We start from the raw sequence: 18,729 nt of genomic DNA, 5'->3' as shown, positions 1-18,729 counted from the left end.
TAACCATTTAAAGGGCTCCTTTGCAACTCACTGTATTTTGAGATTCCTATCTGACATTCACTTTCTCACCTGTTTACAGATTCTCTCTGCTTGGTGAACATAATATATTCTGCTTTTCTCTTTTCTTCTACCAGTGTTAACTTCTCAGTTTCCTTCATGGGTAACTTTCTATTTCCACTTTAAAACTGCTTTCCCTAGGGTTTGGGATTTTTTCCCCCATTCTACACACCCTCTCTGACTAATTTTAAATGCACCCATCTTTACTATTTTTTTAAGGCACTGATATTTGCCAAGCCGAGCAAGTGAGAATAACACTCATTTTAAAATACATATATAGGTAAGTATCAATAAATCACTCATTAAATTAGGAACCACATCTTCTGGAAGAGACCATAATGTGCATTTTGGGTAATAGCTCTTTTTCACTTAGCCAATCACAAAACCTATCTGCTCTCTAATCTTTACTATTTGTTGTAACAGAAAGAGGAGTTTTTTTTTAAATTTTCTGTTCAACACCTTTCAATTTCCTTATCCATCTAAGTCTTGCTTAAGTGATCCAAATTTCAATAACATTATTTGGGCACAAGTGTGGGAGGTAGTGGTAAAAATGGAGTACTTTCCCTGTGAACATCAGTCATTGGTTCTAGGTTACTACACGAGCTGGGAAGAAAATAGCAAGATTCCAAAATTTTGGATTGTAGTTTATAAGGCAAAGTTAGAGACCCTGCCTTAGGTCTGAATGTAAGGACTGCAGTTTTACAACCAACAACTTTACTAGAGCCCTGAGCACTGGGCTCGGGTACCTAAATGGTACTCTGTTTCTCATGCTTTACTGTTCCACCATAGACTCCTAACTAGTCTCCCCACCTCAAATCTTGCTGTCAATTCAGTCTCCACACTGTAGCCACAGTAATCTTTCTAAAATCCACATCTTACCATGTTGCAAACTTCTGTAAGATCCTCCAAATTATCTTCAATGATTTGTATATAAGTACGGTCCAGAGTACTTAACATGGTCAACAAGGTGTTTCATGATCTGACCTTTATTCACCTCGGTACTCATCTCCCTCCCCTGGTTTCTTGCCATGTATACTGAACTACATGCACTTTCTGGAGCACTACATGGTTTTTTTCTTATTTTGTTATATTTGCATATGCTGGAGACATCCTTTCCATTCACAAATATTTATTAACTGCGTACTATGGACCAGGTAATGATCCACAACTGCTGAGCCTGTGCACCTGGAGCCCGTGCTCCGCAACAAGGGAAGACATCACAATGAGAAGTCCGTGCACCGCAACAAAGAACCCCCGCTTGCTGCAACTAGAGAAAGCCCGTGCGCAGCAATGAAGACCCAACACAGCCAAAAAAGAAAAAGAAGCTGAAGAACTGAAAAAATCACTTAGGCATTGTAATACTAGAGGGCAAGAAAAGGAAGAAAAGCAGAAGAGTATGGTGGTCCAGAAGCCAAAGGAAGAAAGTACTCCAGTGAGGAGGCAATGATCAACTTTGTTAAACAATTTAAGAATTAAAAACTTAACCCTGATTGTGCCAAGATGGAGACTGTCTGGGATTTAATAACTGCTTTTCATGGACTAGTAAGGAAGAAAGCCCTACTGGAGTGCACAGAAGAAACAATGGGAGGTGAGAACATGGAGACATCAAGTATAGAAATGCTTTTGAAAAGTTCTGTTTAAGGGAGAATAGAGAAACAGGACATGGGGAGTTTTTATTTTTTAATGCAAGTAATTATAGCTACAAGGGTCCATACCAATACTGGGAAACTCACCTCAACTCTACTTCAAGTGCCAATGCCTTAGTCCAGAATGGGACTAATAACTTAAAACAGTCATGTTTCCCAATGAAGGGGACATCAGTCCTGGATTATGGACATCCTAACTGTTCTTTATGGTCTGCTTAAAGTTTTCTGTAGGTCTAAGATATGTCTCCTGAAGTGCAGTTCAACTTTTGCTCTCTCCCAGAATCAAGCCTGGGCCTGAGCTAACTCATGAACAAGGTTATGACTTAGGTCAGAAGTTTAGAGAACAGGTGATTTCGCCAATGACCACCACCCTGACTAGTTCCTGTCATTAGGTCTAGTTTCTCCTCCCTTGGTGCTTATGAAACTCTGTGAGTCTCTCTTCAACCTTCTCTCCCTAGATGATTTCATCCACTCCCACACCTCCTATCTGAATGACTATCCTGAGCCTCAAAACACTTTACAGAGGTATTTCCAGCTGCCTGCTAGACTCTTCATTTGAGGATTTTTCTTCAAATTCAGCTTGTCCAAATCCGAATCCAGTGCATTCCTTTCAAACTCTTTTTGTGTTTCCAAGTTCTGAATTATATCATAACTTCTTCAGCTCCTTTGCCATCAATTCTTAGTTTCATCTCAGAAGCTTCTCTCCCCTGCATTCCAAGTCTAGTCAGTCATCAAATTCCCTTGAATCTCTTCACTAAGATGTCTCTAACAACCATCATTAATACATCCAAGTTCAGGATCTCCTTACTCAATAGTGACTATTGCTATTGACCTTCAAGGTGATCCTCTGACCTGTTTCTCACCTTTCTAGTATTACTTCCCACTGAACTTAACCTTCTTACTATATAGAACTCCTCTTATTATTTCAAAAAGCACTGACTGCTCCTTATTTAATTCATTCAGCAAATACTTAAAAAGCACCTACAACATGTCAGGCTCTATCTTAGGCATGTGATCCACAAGACATTCCAGATCTGGTAATGAAAAGAAACAGTTAACTTCTTTAAGGAGCTCCCAGTTTGGCATTAGAGACAAAAAAGGAGAAGTGTGGTAATTTATACAACAAAAACACAAGACAGAAATGGATGAAAATGTGAGCTTACAACAACATCCAAACTACCCTCAGATAGTACCAAGTACAAGCTGGGAAGGCGTACTAGTGGTGGCCAGAATTTGGGGGAAGAAATGTCTAAAATGGGATTTTAAAGGATTAGCCATAGATTAGATGGAGGGATAGTGTGAGGGCTAAAGGCAGCATCAAAATCTTTGAACCCAAGCCAACTTTCCAGACCTATATCCTTCCCACCTTATCCTACAGGTGGTCAGATTCAAAATTATTCCTATAAAAATGTCACATGCATTTGCAGTCTCATAAGGTTTTCTAGAGTCAGAGAATTGAGGGAGCTATATGCTGAGAATTACACACAACACCACGATGGGGGCAGAACTACACATCTGTAAATGTATTCCAGAATGCCTGTGTTGGTGAAAAAGAGAAATGCTGTTTTAGAAATTCTGTTGTTGGTAATTCTGATTTTTACAGTTTTTTATTATGGAAGATGTTCAGCATGTACAAAAGTGGAGTGAATTGTACAATGAATTGCCAAGCCAGCATCAACAATCACTAATGCTGTTTCATCTATTACCTTATTATGGGTTGAATTGCATCACCCAAAAAAGATATGTTGAAGTCCTAATTTCCAATAACTCAGAATATAACCTTATTTGGTAAGGTTAAGTAACTTTGCAGATTCAATCAAGTTGAGATGAGGTGATTAGGGTAGGTTCTAATATGACTGGTGTCTTTATAAAAGGGAAATTTGGACACAGGCAAGCACAGAAAGACCATGTCAAGATACCCCAGGGGAACACCAAGTGACAAGAGAAGCAGAGACTGGAGTGATGCAGCTGCAAGCCAAGGAACAAGGACCACTGGCCACATCCAGAAGGTAGGGAGAGGCAAGGAAGGATTCTACCTGGAGTTTCAGAGGGAGAATCGCCCCACAAAACTGTGAGACAATAAATTTCTGTTGTTTAAAGCCACACAGTTTGTGGCACTTTGTTGGAGCAGGCTGAGAAAATTAATACAACTCCCTTACGTCTCTTTCATTAGCATATGCTAAAGTACGCTAATTCTGTATTATATCATTTCATCAATAATACTTCAGAACACATTTCTCAAAGATAAGAACTCTATTTGTAAACATAAACACATATTTTTATTATAACCACCAAAATCAACATTATTGTTTGAAGTTATTTTTGCCTGTAAGGTATTAATTACATGTTCTTCACCCAATTCCAATGTGGTGGGGGGGGGCGGTTTCCACATCAATAATAAGCAATACTTGGATACCAACTGGGTGTCCTCAATTCAGCTCAACTCTGACATTATCTACCTGGAGATAGCATCATATCCCACAGGTTAAGGGTTCAGTCCTATAAGACTGCCCCCTGCCTCCCTCAGACACCAGTTACAAACCCAGGTTATCATCTGTACTTCTGACCAACTGGCTATAAATCAGAGGTTCCCACGACCCCCTTCTTAGGTTTGGTTAATTTGCTACAGTGGCTCATGGAACTCAGAGAAACATTCTGCTTACTAGATCACCAGTTAATTGTAAGAGGATATAACTTGGGAACAGCCAGATGGAAGAGATGCACAGGTCAATGTATGGGGAAAGGGAATGGAATTTCTAAGCCCTCTCTAAGTACACCACACTCCCCAGATCTCCACATATTCACCAACCCAGAAGCTTTCTGAATCTGTCCTTTTGGGTTTTTATGGAGGCGCCATTATACAGGCATGATTGATTAAATCATTGGCCACTGGCAACTAATTCAACCTCCAGTCCCCCTCCCCTCCCTGGAGGTCAACTTTCAAACCTCTAATCACATGATTGGTTATGGCAACCAGGCCCCATCTTAAGATAGGGTCCAAAAGAAACCTCATTAACATAACAAAGACACCTTTGTGGCTCTCATCACCTAGGAATTCCCAGGGTTTTAGGAGCTCTGTACCAAATATATATTACTTATTATAAACCACAATATTTATATAAATCACTAAGGATCTTTATTCAAGCTGCTGTGATTTAAAAGCATTTGAGATAATTTTTCTCTGTGACTAAGCCAACAACCTGAAACACAATTAGGGTCATTTGTTTCATTTTGCTTTCAATATTTATGGAACACTTTTTCATTTTTGTTTAATCTTGTTTTATAATTTAAATTTTTTTTTTTTTTTTTTGCGGTACTTGGGCCTCTCACTGTTTTGGCCTCTCCCGCTGTGGAGCACAGGCTCTGGACACACAGGCTCAGTGGCCATGGCTCACGGCCCAGTCGTTCTGTGGCATGTGGTTATCTTCCCGGACCGGGGCACGAACCCCTGCATCGGCAGGCGGACTCTCAACCACTGCGCCGCCAGGGAAGCCCTATAAACATTTTTATGGTTCCAAAGTCAACATTATAAAAACAAGGTACCTTAAAAAAATTCTACATTCTATCCTTGTTCTCTCAATCCTTTTTCTTTTTCTTCCTTCACCTTATAGGTAACCATTTTTATAGATCTGCTTTTATCCTTTTTTTTTTGGCTTCTCTATTTTTTTTTAATATAAGCAAATATACACTTTGTCTTTTTTGGTATCTCCTCCTTCCTTTGATAAAACTATTCTCACTGTTCTGTTCTGCACTTTCCCCTACTTAGTAATATTATCACCCCACAGTGGAATTTACAGAATTCTTCCTCATTCTTATTTACAGTGAGAATTCCACCATGAGAATGTCCCTCAGCTTATTCAACCAGATTCCTTTGATGGACAGTTGGATTAACTCTAACTGTAATACACCAGGACATCATATGGGTACACGATAAAGGTACAGCTTTAAACCAATATCCATATTGCTAATTAGAAACCACAGCATTTATAAAATTCTAGCCCAAACTGGACCCAATGGGCTAACATTATCCAAAGCCACATACAACCAAAATCACCTCTTCTGCCAGCCAAGAAGAGAGCTAGCTGAAGGCCGTAGAACTACTCCTTAGAATGAGGAAGCTCTTTATGTACTGACATGGAAAGAGTTTCAATATATATCAAGAGAAAGGGGCAGAATAATGTGTGCTGTATAATATAATTGGAGTGGACAGAGAAAAACAAGAAATATTTGTTTATATTTGCATAGAAGAGCTCTCCAGCTACTGCCTCCATGTCACATCTCACCTTGTCGTATCCCACACATATTTATCTCCTCCTGCTCACTCACCCCTCATGGGCTCCATTCTGGCTTCTGTCCTTACCACTACTCTAAGGCAACCATAACCTTCATGTGACAAAGGCAAGATGCTCTCTTCAGTCCCCACCTAACTTACCTCTCAGCAGCATCTGATAGTGACCCCTCATTTTCCTTCAGATGCTCACTACCTAAGCTACAGTGACCCTGAACTTGCCTCAAATTCTTCTCATGTTCCACCAGCTTCAATCTCCTTTGTGTGCTCATTTTCCTCTACCTGAGTTCCGTAGGTTTGAGTGCTAGGCCCCTGATTCTTTTCACTCTGTACCCTTTTCACAGGCCAGCTTCATCTATAAACATACTCTAGGCAAGACTTCTCTACTCTCCATACCTAATTATACAAAACCCAGCTCAAAACAGCAACTTGAGTGTCTCAAAGACAGCTCAACTGAATTTATGATTATTTCCTCCCCCAACCTGTATAACCTTTTTGTCTCTGTAATTGGCACCAGTTCTGAATCAAAACTTTAAAAGGCATCCTTCACACCTCTCCCTCTGCTAATCAATTACCAAGACTTGTTTATTCTGCCATCCAAATATGTCTCAAGTTCATCTACTTTTCCCTACCACTACTGATACCATCCTTTATGAGACTTGACTTCAATGACACTAGACTCCCGAGTTTCCTTCTATAGTACACCTTACCCTTGTCTTCCCTATGGGTTCATTTCTCTCTGCCTAGCCATGAAATGCCAGAGTTCCTCAAGATTGAGTCCTAGGCTCTTTCTTGCTCTTGCTGTACTCTGAATCCACTCCACAGGCTAACTCAAACTCAACCACTCTTTCAATTATCTTTAGTGACAGGGTCTCCCAAATTTACATTTAATGCCCAGGGTATATTATAAGGGGTGGAACTCCAAATCAAACAGGCTATTTGACATCTCCACTTGAATAACTGGGTCAACCAAAGACAATTTAAGTCATCCAAAACCATATTTATACCATCCCCCAATTCTGATCTCCTAGCACCACTATCTCAGTGAAGGATATCACTGTCCATCCCAGAACAAACCACAAACCAAGCACGCATCCTTGACAACTCCATCTCCTCTATCTTCCATATCTAAACCATCTCCAAGTCCTGTTGCTTTTATCTGCCAAATATCTCTGCAACTGGTTCCCTTTTTTCGGTCTCCATCACGACTACCTAACCAAGTCATTCATACATTCACTAACTGGAAGCTGACTCTGACCAGACACTATTTTAGGTACTGGGGACATGGGAACAAATGAAACAGACAACCCAGCATGAGGGAATTTACAATCCAGAGGAAGAGCTGATAATAAATAAATATGTACTATTTGGCAGTAATAAGTACTCTGAGAGAAAATGAAGCATGGTGAGGGGATAAAGAATGTGGAGGACAAAGGACCTGTGTCCTGTGGAGGACAAAGAACAAAGGATGAGCTGTGTCTAACTGACAAAGTGCCATCTGAGCAGAAACCTGTATAGTGTGAGGAAGTGAGTCAAGTGGGCTCCTGGCCATCAGGAAGAATGGTCCAGGAGAGGAAAAAGCAAGTGCAGAGGCCCTGAGGTGGGAGCCTGCTTGGCCTTCCTGATGAACTACAAGGAGGCCAGGGTGATTAGAGTTCTCCAATGAAGGGCAGAGAGGAAGGAGGTGAAGGCGAAGAGGTAGCTGGGGCCAGACCACAAAGGCCTCTGAGGGCCACGCTGGGGGCTTTGGATTGTGTTCTATGAGATAGAAGCCACTAGAGGTTTTGAGCATGCGAGTGAGATGACCTGATCTATCTTTTAAATAGACCATTCTGGCAGCTACAAGGACAGTAGATGTTGGTGGCAGAAGAGGATCGCAGGGGATGAGAACAAGACTAAATCAAACATAGTAAACAGGGCCACAGAGCATTTGGGCTCAACTTTCACCTTGTAAGAAATTCACTCCTTAAAATCACTGCATGATATTTCATTAGGTTGCCGCTATAACCCCTACAGCACCTTTCTGCAAATTAGAAAAAGACCCCTATTCTCTGTGCAGATGAAGCCCCAGCAAGTCTCAGTGAGTCGAAGGCAGTCCACAAGCAACCCCTTAGCTGACCACCCTTCCAGGTTCAGTCTGCCCTGAATTCTTGCATAAATATAACAAAGGAAGAGAAAAAGACAAAGAAAGAAAAACACCTTTTCATTGGAGGTAACTGTTTACCTAGATCATCCCTGGATTTTAAACTTTTTGAATAAAAGAATATTTTCATGTTAGGTGTAAATCAAACTCATGAGACGTTCAAGTTGATTGAATCACATTATGCTTATTTTATATATATATATAACTTATATACATAATATGCCAGAATAGTGATTAGACTTTGGACTCATTTCTTAAGTAAGAGACTCAGATGAGACGTGTACCCTTTGAGCCATTTCCTCCCATCTCTCAACATGAAACATACAGATCCAGGGATGACAGTTTGTTTTCCCTTTTTGTCTTGTTTTTCCTATTTGTGAGGAGTCTTGAAGTGAAAATTATATTTTAAAAACACACTTGGAGGCAATTAGAGGTTCTAGGAGTCCTACCCTGGAAGCATAAGCTTTTCTGTCACCGGTTGTTCAAAGGGTTGGTTTTTGGTTTTGGCCTACAGTTAATGATCAAGGTACTTCCAAGAACATCCAGGTCCCTCACCTAAGCTCACAGGGAAGTGAGCTCCCCTTGGAAGGGAAACTGTTCCAAGGGCACTTTAGTCCAGGCAAATGGGAGACTCGCCAGGGGTGCAGGAGAGACACAACCACACGCCAGCACACCCAGGACGCCCCATCTCACTGTCTCCTTTGACCAAAGAGAGGAGGTTCATCCCATCAAGAGAAATGCACACACTGCTTGGCTCTGATGGCCTTACTTCCTCCAGACACCCACTCAGAGTTTTCCTTTGGGGACAGTTTCCCAACTCTGAGAAGGACTTGACATCACCACTAGGTGTCTTCAGGGTCTCTCTGGACAGCTTTCGACTCCAGTCATACTTTCTATTCAGTTTAATCCAACTAACATTTCACTCAGGAAGGGGGACTCCTCATGGATCAGAGGCTCCCGAGGCAAATGGAAAGGGAACAATTCTTCCATCTCTTCCTTTGATCTTCCACGCCATACTCAGTCCACACCTGACGCCCCTCCTAAACTCTCCACTGGTTTCCTGCTGCCTGCGTTCTCTGTTTACTTTGTGGTGGTCTCTAGCAGTTCCCACAAAATTAGAATATTTCTCCCAAGTGACAGTTAAAAGATAAAAGGAGAGATACGTGTGGTTCCCACCTCAAAAGATCTCACATTATACGGGGAAGAACGAGCTCTACTAAAGGTGTGGGTGCTTTAGGGATCGAGACAGCCTGTCCCACAGCCCTTCTGCTGGGCCCGCATTGTGAGGGGTCATCACTGACTCGTCTGGACCCGACAGCAACCTCAGACAAGTCCTACTACGTCTATGGCAGGTGGCTCCACATTGGTTGCAGGCTGATCCTTGCACAATATAAACCTGGGCCTGTGGCCAGGGTACTTCAACTCCTCAGAGGCTGTGCCTGGCTCTCAGGTCCCGGCTCCCTCTCCCTGCTCCCGTCTCCACACACCGGCTTCCTTTGTCTGGACTCTCGGACATGCTCTTCCTGTGCCTGAACGCTTCTCACAATGTGGGATCCGGCCCTTCCTCGGGAAGCCTTGCCCACAGCACTCCTCCTGTTCCCCGTTCTCACAGCACCTGCGGCTCTTCCCCCGAGGTCCTCACCGGAGGCTGTCATTCCACAGCCCTGTGTGCGATTAGCCTCCACCTCCACTGAGCTCCGCCAGGGCAGGACCTGCATCCTTCTGTCCAAGGTTGCACTGCTGTTTATCACGGGACAGGGAAGCAGTGAGCGAGGCTTAGAACCTGGCTCCCCCAGAGCCCTGGCCTCCCCAAGTCAACAGCTCTCAGTCCTCAACTTCCATGACAGCCCAATCTGCCAGTTTTCTCCTCTGGTGACTTCTTCTCAGGCTCAGCCACAGATTCTTCCTTCTTAACCCACCTCATAAACACTGAGGTTTCCTGGGACTCTGTCCTCTCCTCCGGTCCCTCATCTGCTCAGCTCAAGGCTTCAAATGCCACCTTTGCACTCATGGCTCCCTGACCTCCCTGTTGAGTTCTGACCCTGTTTACCTTCTACAGCTGTCCACTGGTGACCTCTACCCATATTTCACTAACATTTCAAATGAAACCCATCCCACACCGAACCTGTCCTATACCCTTAATAAAGGGACCTCTCCTCTTTCCTGAACTCACTGCACATGCCTTCCTCCAGGTAATGTCTTGCCTACATTAGGCAATAATCTCCAGAAGGTTCCCACCTCTAGTTTTTCCTCACTTCAAATCTAGGACCAACAGTGTTTCCAAAGTAACCATTCTTAGTTAATTGAAACTGTGTAATAAGGACTCATGAATATATTCTCTGTGAAAATTTTAATAACATTGCATGTAACTAAAGTCCCCTTTCATCAATGCCCATTCTCAGTCCCAATCCAAATGTAACTAGTTACCAGCTTAGGTGTCCCCCGACCTTTCTCTTGGCACTTACACGCACATAATGCATATAGACAAACACCCACGTAATTTTCTTTACACATAGATGGCGATATGTCATAATAATGCACCGTAACTTGCTTTAGTCCTTCACGTAGCTTGGAGCTCTGCCCACACCAGTGCTGCTGCTTTCTGACTGTGGTGCTGTGTGCCAGTGTAGGGACCCACCTCAGCTTCTTTAGCCTTTACTGAGGGACGTTTAAAGTATCTCAGACTCAGACTATTTTTTCTAAAATATCAACAACCATACAACTCTTCTGCTTGAAACTCTTCAATTATTTCCAGTCATCCATGGACAGTTCCCATCCCTAAGAACTGTACCAAAGCACTTCATAGTGTGGCCCCCACCTGGCTCTCTAATCTCATTTCCTTCCTCATCTCTTTCTTTTCCCATATACCCTGAGCTTCAGTCTGAATGAATTATCTGCAGTTCCTTAAATGCACTAAGTTTGCTGAATGAATGCATGACAATGTAGCCCTCCTCTGAAACAACAGGAAATCACAAGAGAAAAGATCCTGAGAGATTCACTTGTGCAGTAATTATCAGAGAAGAAGAGGAAGCTTGTGACTAGGGGCCTTAGCATCCCTTCTCCAAAACTTCTTCAGGACTGAGAACCTGCAGAAAATTCCCCGACCAACATCTCCGAGTTGCACATGCACTCACTTACCAGACTGCTGCCTGCAGACATTCCGCACCCACTCACCTAGAGAGGAGCCTCCAGGGCTTTCTTTCTCTACCTTCCAGGGATCTTCTCCTTGCTGCAACAGGGAGATCACCTCGGGTTTGGAAAATGGGAGTCCTGCTCATAGACCAAAAAGAAGAAAAAAAAAGAAAAAGAAAAAAAAAGACTTGATTTTGCCTTGACACAAAGAGGTATCTGAGATCTGAGCGGAAAACTCAAAGGATGATACAGAGAACTTCTGTGGGATGCTCCAGTTGTGCCCCCACAATGTGAGGGGTGTGTTAGGGTAAAAGCAAGGGGCAATGTAACATTTAGTTGTATGTTAGTGAAGTATGATAAACATGCAGACTTGATTAACAGGGTGCTAATAGCTTTCTATACAAGAGGGAATATGTATATACTGTTAAATGTATGTTAAATGTACAGATTCAATTAATATTTGTAACAGGTATCTGTGGAAAGGATTATGTACCAAGTAGCTTGTTTAAAATGAGAAAACACTATCTGACTCCCTTTGAAAGATGGCAGCAGTCAGCAAACTATGGGTCATAGGCCAAATCTAGGCCACTGTCTGTTTATGCATGGCCCTTGAGCAAAGAATGGTTCAAAGAAAAAAAAAAGAAAAGGAATACGTTACAGAGACTATATGTGGCCCACAAAGCTGAAAATATTTACTCCCTGGCCCTTTACAGAAAAAGTTTGCTGACCCCTGTAAAAGAGAATTGAAAAAAGCCAGTGTTGGGTCAAAGAAAAAGGTTGAGGGATGCTCTCTGTTAAGAGATGAGCAAACACATCATAGTTCAGTCATAGTGGGAAAAAGTTGCCTGCAGTGAGGGAATTTCTAATGTGCAGCTCTGTAGATTGTCCCATCCATGGGGCAATTCCATACCTACGAGGGAGAAAAAGGTTTTCAGGTTTATTTATGGAGATCCAGTTTGCACAGTGCTAAGGCAAAACTCAGCTAAAGTTTTTAATGACCCAGGGCTTTTACCCAGGAAATCAGATGCTGAGGTATCCCAATTTCTGAACTCTGTATCTACAGGGAAAATTTCCTTACCCAATGAGACAAGGTTACTATAGTTCTCCAGCATCACATCTTGGTACAAGTTTCTCTCAGAAGGAGCCAGCTTTCTCCACTCATCCCGTGTAAAGAACACAGCCACATCTTCAAACGTCACTGACACCTGTAGAGACAAGCATCTCAGCTCACCCAGGACCACCCATCACACAGGGTGAAAAAGGCGGCAGTGGGGAGTAGACGGGCTACCATGAAATGCTTCTACATTATTCTAGGTTCTGAAGGTTCCAGGTCATTTGCTTAATGAACAACTGACCAATGACAAATAGATACTGAGTAGCATGAAGTATGAACCCGGCTCCGAGTTAACTGCTACAAGAGATGGGTGGAGGTATTAAGGCCATTAGTGGGAGTGTTAATTAGAATAATCTTCCTGTTGGCAATTTGATAACATACATTAGAAGCTTTAAAATGTGCATACTCTTTAACTCTCCAATTACTATATTTGTTTGATAATGAACACTGAACAAAAATGCACATGCAAGGACATTTATCATGGTGTTAGTAACAGCAAAGAAATGGAAACAACCTCAATAATCACTGAGGGAGCTAGTTTAAATAACTGAAGGCACTCTGTGCTCCCTAAAGCTTGAGGACAGTAATAATGGAAATTAAAATAGCTATAATTTATTGAATGCTTTTTTCAGGCTAAGTACTATTCTTAGAGCTTTATATTAACCTTTAGTGTATATCTTTATTTTATCTTCACAACAACCCTATGAAGAAGGTACTATTATTGTGTCCATTTTACACAAGAGAAAACAAAGAGAAATTTATCCAAGTCACACAGCTGGTATGAAGGGAAAACTCACTCCTCCTGCATGTCTCCGCTACTCTTAATACAACACTACTTCACTTCTGACACCAGATGTGGGGGTTTTTCCACACACCAAGCAATTGTGGGACACCAGCTGGGTGTCCTACAATTAAACTCAATTCTGACACCTGAAGATAGTGTCAGATTCCCACAAGACTGGCCCCCTTTCAATGTCAATCACAAGTCCAGGTTGTTACCTGTGCTGCTGACTGACTGGCTCTAAATTGGAGGTTTCTACAACCCTCTCCTCAGGTTTGATTAGTTTGCCAGAGTGGCTCACAGAACTCAGGAAAACATTTACTTACTAGATTACTGGTTGATTATAAAAGAAGATATAGGAACTGGCAGGTGAAAGAGCGGCACAGGGAAGGGGTGCACAGCTTCCATGCTCTCTCAGGATTCACCATTCTCTCTGACTCTCTACATGTTCACCAACCTGGAAGAACTCTGAACCCTTCTGGGTTTTTATGGAGGTTCATTACATAGGCACGATTGATTAAATCACTGACCATTGGCGACTGATTCAACTTTCATCTCCTAGGGTGGTGACAGATGGATAAGAGGGGTTATTGGGGGGCAGGACTGAAAATTCCAACACTTTAATCAAGGTTGATTCCCCTGGCAATTAGCCCGCATCCTTAGGTGGGGTACAAAAGTAACCTCATTAACATAAACTCTGGTGTGGATACAAAACACACCCATTGTGCCTTCATTGCTCTGAAGTAATTTCAGGGATAAAAAGCATATATTACTAACCACTTAGGAAATCACAAGGGTTTTGGAAATTATGTGCCAGGAACAGGGACAAAGACCAAATATATATTTTGTATTATAAATCACAATATCACAGCTGGTCAGTGGTAGAGGTAGAATTCCAATCCAAGGAACTGCCTCTCAACGCCTATCTCATAGGCTTAAGTAATAAATGATAATCCATACAATGGAGGTAAAGAGCAGTGATGGTAGCACCACACTGTGAACGCACTTAATGCCAATATACTCAAAAATGGTTAAAGTGGTGAGTTTAATCTTATGTGTATTTTATCAAAATAAAAAGCTAAAATGATAAAATAAAAAATACATACATACATATGTACACATGTACATCAATAAGTAATAAATAAATAAAGGTACACAGACAATTATTCTGAGGGCTGCATACCAAAGGTATGACCATGATTATCTCAAGATGTTGGGGTAAGAGTGATTTTACGTTTTTATTCTCTGAGATTTTTAACATTAACATGCAGTGCATGTATAATAAGATAATTTATTGGCACATGGCAGGGAATACAAGAAATGATCTTTGCCCTCAAAAGAATTTACAATCCAACTGGCAGACAAGAAAAACGCGTGAAACAATTTGAACAAGAAAAGTGTCGCTGGACAGGACCATATACTATTTCCTCGTTCAATCCTCATTTTACAGATGAGAAACACAAGGTCCAGGGCAGTTAAGACACCAGGTCACATACTTTACCAATGGCAGAGACAAGACGATAACTGAAGTTTTCTTTTAACCCAGCACTTGGTGGGTATATTCTTTCTCTGGTCTTAAACGTCCTGTCACTGAGTTTTACACACAATTCCACATAGTACTGACGTATCGGCAGCAGGTGAGGTTAGGGAGAAATGTCACATAGGACTCACAAGCAGGGATGGAGAAGATTCTGGGTAAGAGAGCAGCCTGGCTCTGTTGGAATGGAACGGGAAGGGCTTAGAAAAAAGTAGCCCAAATATGCAGAGGCAGGTCCTAGCCACAGTCTCAGAAGATCAACCACTACCACATTTCATGGGTCCAAAAGATACACAACATCACATTGCAGAGAACTCTGGTCATTTGGGAGCCAGGCCTGCCCTGTGTTCTGAAAGATGTACCAGACGAAAGGCTGGATGATAACTAACATGAACTTAGAGGCCAGACATACCTGGGTTTGATTTCAGGTTGCCTGACTTCGTTGAGCCTCAGTTTCAAGTGTAAAATGGGGGTAATAACTTCTGCTTCGCTATGACAGTGAGAACAAAGGTGAAGCCCTCAGGATATTCCCCAGCAACGTTAACTACTATTGTTAGATGAGGATGAGTAAAGGAAGGACACTATAGTCATTTCTATCTACCAACAGTAGATAGATAGACATCATGAACTAGAATAATATCGTTTAGCTACCACAACCACCACATATTGAACATCTACTATGTGCCCGGCCCTGACAAGAACGCTTTCCATGCACTAACTCCCAGGATCCTCTCATCTACCCTTTGAGGTAGGCCCAGTTGTTGTATTCACTTTACAGGTGAAGAAACTGAGGCACAGAGAGGAAAGAAACTGAGGCACAGAGAGGAAAGAAACTGAGGCACAGAGAGGTGGAGTTTTTTGCCCAAGACCCATTAACAGCAACAGAGGAGATGGGCACAAACCTGGCCATCTGGCTCAAAAGCCCCACTGAGGAATCACTGTATACACTGCCTCTCCACTACCAATATCCCATGAAACTCTCACTGCTGCTTCCTGAGGAGTCTTCTCTCTGCTCTTGGAGTCAAGAGACCTCTCCATCTACGTCCCCACCAGCATGGCTATCCTTTGTTCACACAGTGGCTCACCTGGATGGGGTCCCACCCTCATTCTCACAACATAAAGTTGAAAATGGCAGGTCAACATCAGTTTTCAAGAGAGTGACAGAAGCAAGGCACATGATCCAGAAAGTTAAGATGGAGAAAAACTAAGAACTATGGACTGGGAAAAGCCTGGCGAAGGTATCATGAGGATTTCTCAGGGGCGGAAAGAAAAAGAAAAGCATTCTGGCCAAGGGTAGGGAGGGGGACACGACTGAGCAAAGGAGACAGGCCAGAAAGGAACTCTGCCAAGTGTGCATGTTTGTTTGTTCTGACCCCAAGTGGTATAAGACATGTGGCATCTTACCTATCAATTCAGTAATCATACAGTGAATTGAGATTAATGAATAAAAGAGTGTCTATTAGAAAAAAAAAGAGAAACACAAGCCATGGATTGGGGGGTTGGAGGCAAGCATTCCCTATGCAATCCACCATCCACCAGGGTGGACTAACTCTTCCAAGGCAGAAGGACATGGGCTCCAAATCCTGGTGAAGACTGTATTGGGGAGAAAACTTCAGTTTGTGGGTAAAATAACAACAAAAAAAAACCATCTATCTCTAAGACCTGAGATGGCAATGAACTCACCGGAGACCTTGCTTCCCTCTGTTCAGGAGCCATGTCCTCTTTCTGGGCAGTTTCACCTTAGGATGGGAGAAGTCTCCAGAAGCCAGATCTGAGAGAAGAAAAAGGGAACCAGGAGGAAGCCCCTTCTGCTTTCTAGACCTCAGAATCAGCAGCTCTGAAACCTTTATACCACTTGAAAATGATGCCAAGTGCCCCCAGAGAAGGAAGTCAGAAGGAACGAGGGCTAGACAGGACCAGAGAGAAGGGCTGGGTCATCCTGGTCCAGGCCCAGCTCCTTCCCTGGCTCAGAGGAAAAGTCCTAGGACTCTATCAGCAGTAGCAGCAACTCCCTGAGCCTCACCGCGTGCCAGGCACTACCTATCAATACATCGAGGCCCACAGCACAGTTGGCATTGTCAGCACCCCATTTTATAGATCAGGAAACTGAGGGCAGAGTGGGAGCAACTTGTCCCAGTCCACACAGCCAGGGAGGGTGGCACCAGGGTTCCAGGCACCGCGGGCTCCAGAGCACCTGCTCTAACCTCCCTGCGTGCATGTGACAACTTTTCTCCACCTCAAGCATTCCCACCCAATTCCTCCCCCTCCTGTCAAGGAAACAATTTCCAGATTTCTAGAGAAAGCTGCTTCGGAAAGGGAAAACATCAGCTCTCCTATGGCGGGGAGGGGCTGCTGTCTTGAGGAAAGGGCACATTAAACCAAAGACCTGGGTCCAGTCCTGGCTCTGCCACTGGGGGAAGCTGGCGACTCACTTCTCGCGTAAAACAAGCCTGTCACTCGGGAGTGCAGGGGTGACGGTAAGGGGAGGAAATAATTTTCTCACGTTCACTGCCAGCCTGAAACAAATTCAAATGCCGGCAGGCGCTGAGCAGGTAGCGCGCTGGGAACTGGTCGGGAAGAAGCAGGAGGGTGGCTGGGTCCAGCCGATGGGGACGATGTGTCCGACCTGTCTCGTTCAGGGCCACGTCAGTGGGATGGCTGGGGGCGGCAGGCGAACAGAGCCAGGGGTGCCCGGCTCTCGGCCCGCCGGCGCCCACAAAGACCCGGCTCGCGTCTCTTGGGCCTGTGCCCCATGCCCCGGCGACGCATGCTCCCGAAGCCCGGTCCTCCCTCCCGCATCCTGCCTACCCCCCGCCGCTCACCTCGCCCAGGCATCGGGGGTTCCGCGGGCCGCAGGCTGGAGGCTCCGGAACTGCCACGGCCAGACAGAAGCTTCCGCTGGGGACTCCACGCGGTGCCGCCTCGGCGGACCTCTGGCGAGTAATTAGCTCATGCCAACGGCAAACGCCCGACGCCCTACGCCCCACGTAGGTCCGGGAGGGACGGGGCAGGGACAGTCGCGAGCCCCTCTGGGAAATGTAGTCCATGCGAGAACAAAAGATTCTGGGAAATGTAGTTCTTCGAGCTTGTCTGCGAGGAGAGCCCTGGCTGAGCCTATCACTTGTCCAGACCCCATTCTGGGTTCGTGGTCGAGCTCCTTGGGCTGCTGGCTCCTGGGTTCCTGGTTCTTCCAGGAGGAAACCGACGTTCCTACAGGGCAGTGACTTGTAGCTCTGCATCTGCGTAAATGAGAGCAAGGCAAGTAGACAACCGCCAAGAACAAACCTATTTCCCCGTAAGTCTTTCAACAAGAGTGTATGGAGGACTTCCCTGGTGACTAAGTGGTTGAGAATCCGCCTGCCAATGCGAGGAACACGGGTTCGAGTCCTGGTCCTAGAAGATCCCACATGCCTTGGAGCAACTAAGCCTGTGTGCCAGAACTACTGAGCCTGTGCTTTAGAGCCGGCAAGCCACAGCTACTGAGCCCATGTGCCACAACTGAAGCCTGCGCACCTAGAGCCCATGCTCGGCAAGAAAGAGAAGCCACCTCAATGAGAAGCCCACGCACCTCAACGAAGAGTAGCCCCCCTCACACCACAACTAGAGAAAGCCTGTGAGCAGCAACGAAGATGCAGCACAGCCAAAAATAAATAAAATAAAATAAATTAATAAAGAAAAAGAAATTTATCCTGAGCACAGACTCTACATTCTCGCTATATGCTATGTTCATCGTTGCTCAGCTGTGTACCAGCGCTGTGGCACAGCTCTGTGTCTTCAGATGACCCCACTTGGAAGCACACTGCTTGCTCTACCACCAGTAGACTTCAGGGGTCACACTGCACGTCATCCCCATGGTTCCAGTCCTTACATCATCTTTAAAAGTTTTCCCATAAGAGGTTTAATTAATGAATTGTCTAATACATAACAACATGCATGTGTAATCAGTACTGCATACCATTATACCTATACCAATTAATAACATTGAAACCCAAATCTAATCTTGTCCCATAGGACTCAAATCATTGGCTAGG

At 43.9% G+C, this 18,729-nt stretch overlaps 1 protein-coding gene across 1 annotated transcript; it reads right to left on the bottom strand.

Moving 5' to 3' along the window:
- Positions 1-1,268: 1,268 nt before the first annotated feature.
- Positions 1,269-18,517, bottom strand: LOC309797636 (uncharacterized protein). The gene is made up of 4 exons (XM_082646098.1): positions 17,521-18,517; positions 16,382-16,469; positions 12,345-12,471; positions 1,269-11,404 (listed from the first exon to the last, which is right to left on the bottom strand). The coding sequence occupies exons 1-2, from the start codon at positions 17,935-17,937 to the stop codon at positions 16,434-16,436; spliced, it is 453 nt and encodes a 150-aa protein (XP_082502224.1). The 5' UTR covers positions 17,938-18,517; the 3' UTR covers positions 1,269-11,404; positions 12,345-12,471; positions 16,382-16,433.
- Between the last annotated feature and the right edge of the window lie 212 nt (positions 18,518-18,729).

Source organism: Mesoplodon mirus, assembly GCF_964341445.2.
Source record: "Mesoplodon mirus genome assembly, contig: HAP1_SCAFFOLD_814, whole genome shotgun sequence".
Lineage (NCBI taxonomy): Eukaryota > Metazoa > Chordata > Mammalia > Artiodactyla > Ziphiidae > Mesoplodon > Mesoplodon mirus.
The sequence above is the reverse complement of the archived record's forward strand: the minus strand, read 5'-3'. Positions and strand labels throughout refer to the sequence as shown.